General features: G+C 33.4%; 1 protein-coding gene across 1 annotated transcript in view; it reads right to left on the reverse strand.

Annotated features, from left to right (window-relative positions):
• The window catches only part of LOC107727241 (double-strand break repair protein MRE11A-like), a 142,636-nt gene that overhangs the window by 70,106 nt on the left and 69,350 nt on the right, over positions 1-3,180 (reverse strand). Inside the window, exon 11 of the mRNA XM_016537046.1 lies at positions 1,476-1,579. Within this exon, the coding sequence (XP_016392532.1) occupies positions 1,476-1,579 (104 nt within the window). The remainder of the gene's footprint in view (positions 1-1,475; positions 1,580-3,180) is intronic.

Genomic DNA, 3,180 nt, shown 5'->3' on the forward strand with positions numbered 1-3,180 from the left:
TAGGTGCATTACAGTAGGTCTTAATATATAGGCAATCTGTCTCAATGTTAATCTAAAATTAAAAGAAAAAAGTGAATCACTTACTGCTCTTGATTGAACTGCTTTTTCAATTTATTTGTAATGAACACACTAAAGGGATTTTTAAATTTGATTATTTGTTTTTCTTGAATGCTTTTGTTTAGATGTAAAATAGAAACAAAATATATACAGTGGGTAGTTAGTTAACTTAAATCTTGTAACTATTTTAAACAAATTTATTACACATAGAATCTAAACTCATTATACTCAATATACTTATCCATCCATTTACAAAAACAAATAATAACAATTAATTCAGGGTATACCTGCACCTTACGGACAGACGCCCAAAAAATAAAACATAATAAAATAAAAGCAAACAAAATAAAATACAACAAAATTACACAAGATGTTTTAAATTAACATATGATAAAAATAATTTATGATAAAAGTCCTTTAGAGACCTTACTAATTAAAATCACATTTACTTGCATTAGAAGCAGAGCAGTCCAGTAAGATGTGATTAATTAGAGAGAAAATTGTAACCTTGCAACCATCTGCTACAGTATCAGAACAGACTGATATGGGCAATATTGAACCCCCCAAAGAATCTATTCCAATTATTATCTGCTATAGGAGTGGAAGAATAGTCTAAACTTGAGAAATCTTGAGTAGTCTGGGCAGTATGGCAATATTTTATTTAAATTCAACCTCTAACAAACACGTAAAAAACATGCAGAAACAAATCATTCACATGTAACAGTTGCGTCATAAATGGAGAATCTATCTATTTCACCAATTTTAGCATGACTGCATGTTTATCTTGATTTCATAATAAAATTTTGCTGTATACACCTGTTAAAAATTAATTAAAAGTAACTTTTACTATATAATTACTTTTGAAAAACAACGACATAGAGTTAATCAAGATTAAAAAGTAATTTTACTGTAATAAGCATGAGTGTCCCACTAGCGGAACAGTGACCGTGAACTCTTTAGTGCCCACCCACTTCCATGAAGCACCGTGAATAATGTTTCCTTATAAACATCAAAGTTTGTAATGCTTGAGTTATTCACCTCTGGTTAGTTTGGTTCATGGTTTATAACTCTTTAAAGACTTTTTAAAAAATCCCACTGTGAAAAAATTTAAGATTTGAAGTTTTAAAATTATAACTTTTTTTTTTTAATTGTAATTATTTAATTTTTTTGTGGGATGTGCCTCCCAGTACTGGGTCGCTCTGGATTTAACAGATTAATCAATGAGATTTTGCAACTAATAAAAACAGCTATTAGTTTTTAGAAAGCAATTAGAATAACAGCTTCAACAAAAGTAGCAAGAACCTTTCAAAAGAGATCTATTACTTACGCATAATTCTGTGGAAGGTTTGAAGAGGACTGAGCGGAATGTTGACTAATGACTGATCTGCATCCTCTACACACATATACAAAATACAAACCTTCTCAGCTGTCTGAAAGTATTCCTTCACAAGATCTTCCACTCTCAGCTGTAAGACCTCAGAGGTGGGACGAGAAAGAAGTGCTTCAAAGTCCATACATTCTTCTGCAGAACACACATAGCATAAACTTAAATACTAATCTAAAAATTGTGCACATGCAGTCATGCAAGATGTTCAATTAATTAGTAAGCCACAAGCAAAGTTTTGCCATAGCATTAGTGAAACTGACCCTTATGTCATTCCAAACCCACATGACTGACTTCCATCAAACACGATGGAACATTTAAAGAAATGTTGTTTTGTATTGGCTGCTCTTTTCTATGTAATTACAATGAATTTGACTGTCAAGTTTCAAAAAGGACACAGAGGAACTATAAATGTATCGAAAAAGTGGTCTATATGTCGTATGCTGTATACCAATTCTACTGAAGATAAACGGTAGCTTTGTGGAATAAAAGAATATTTATTTTTATAATATACAGTATATTTTCTTCCCCTCCATTCAGCTTCTGAACCAGACAAGACCAATTCATAAAAAGATTATTCAGGGTTTGGGGGGGGGGTCGCCATCCCACTCGGCCATCCCACTTAAAAAAAAAAAAGCCTATAGGAGTGCATGCAAAAGTCAAATGTTCTTTAAAACTTGAAAGCCTCAAACCCCATATATTCCACATTCCATAGATATCACAATATATTGCTACCAGGATCCCCCCCCCAATAATCGAGTAGTGAAAAATCTGGGGCCGTATGTATAAAGCCGCTCAGAGTAAAATTTTAGTCCTAAGTGTGTCAAAATACTCTTATTCCTAGACTTAAGAATAAAAGTGATTCATAAAGGTTCCTAAGTGTTAAGACTAGGTCCCAGCCCCTAAATTATTTAAGAGAGCTGAAGAGGTCTCCTAACCTAGTTAGGAGTAACAAGATGACAGCACAGAGGAGGAAACAAACACTTTCCAGTGAAGATATGACATATTGGAGTTATATGATGATATGGAGTTGATAAAACGATACAAACTTGATTGCCAAGATCAAAAAGCCGTTTTTTTTTTCTTTGTAACTGACAAAGTAAGACATTTAATAACCTCTTCCACTCAAGTCAATGCTCTAACTGCAGAAATGTAGTAATTAAATTTTTTTGGCTGTAAAATTGGAAAAATGAAGCAATGCACCGGTGATGACACAGTAAGCAGGGTTTTACATATTGTGGCACTAACCCCATCAAACACAACAGTGGCCAAAAGTAATGTGTGGATCTTTTTTTTAATGACCCCACATTTCACTTAAACCACTAACATACAAAGGGGAAAAAAACAATGACCAGTGTTGCCAACTGCTTTCAATCGAAAGTAGCTGAAACTGGTCACTTAATGTTGCTAGATGACCTCATAAAGGTGAGTTCACTGATCTATATTTATATTTATATAGATCAGTGAACTCACCTTTATAAGGTCATCTAGCAACATTAAGTGGGCAGTTTTAGCTACTTTCGATTGAAAGCAGTTGGCAACACTGGTCAGTGTTTTTTTCCCCTTTGTATGTTAGTGGTTTAAGTGAAATGTGGGGTTATTAAAAAAAAAATCCACACATCACTTTTGGTCACTGTTGTGCTTGGTGGGGTTAGTTTCACAATATAAGACCCTGCTTACTGTGTCATCACCGGTGCATTGCTGCATTTTTCCAATTTTACAGCCAAAAAAATTTAATT

The sequence above is a fragment of the Sinocyclocheilus rhinocerous genome, unplaced genomic scaffold (genome assembly GCF_001515625.1).
Source record: "Sinocyclocheilus rhinocerous isolate Xijiao unplaced genomic scaffold, SAMN03320098_v1.1 scaffold1088, whole genome shotgun sequence".
In the NCBI taxonomy this organism is placed as follows: Eukaryota; Metazoa; Chordata; class Actinopteri; order Cypriniformes; family Cyprinidae; genus Sinocyclocheilus; species Sinocyclocheilus rhinocerous.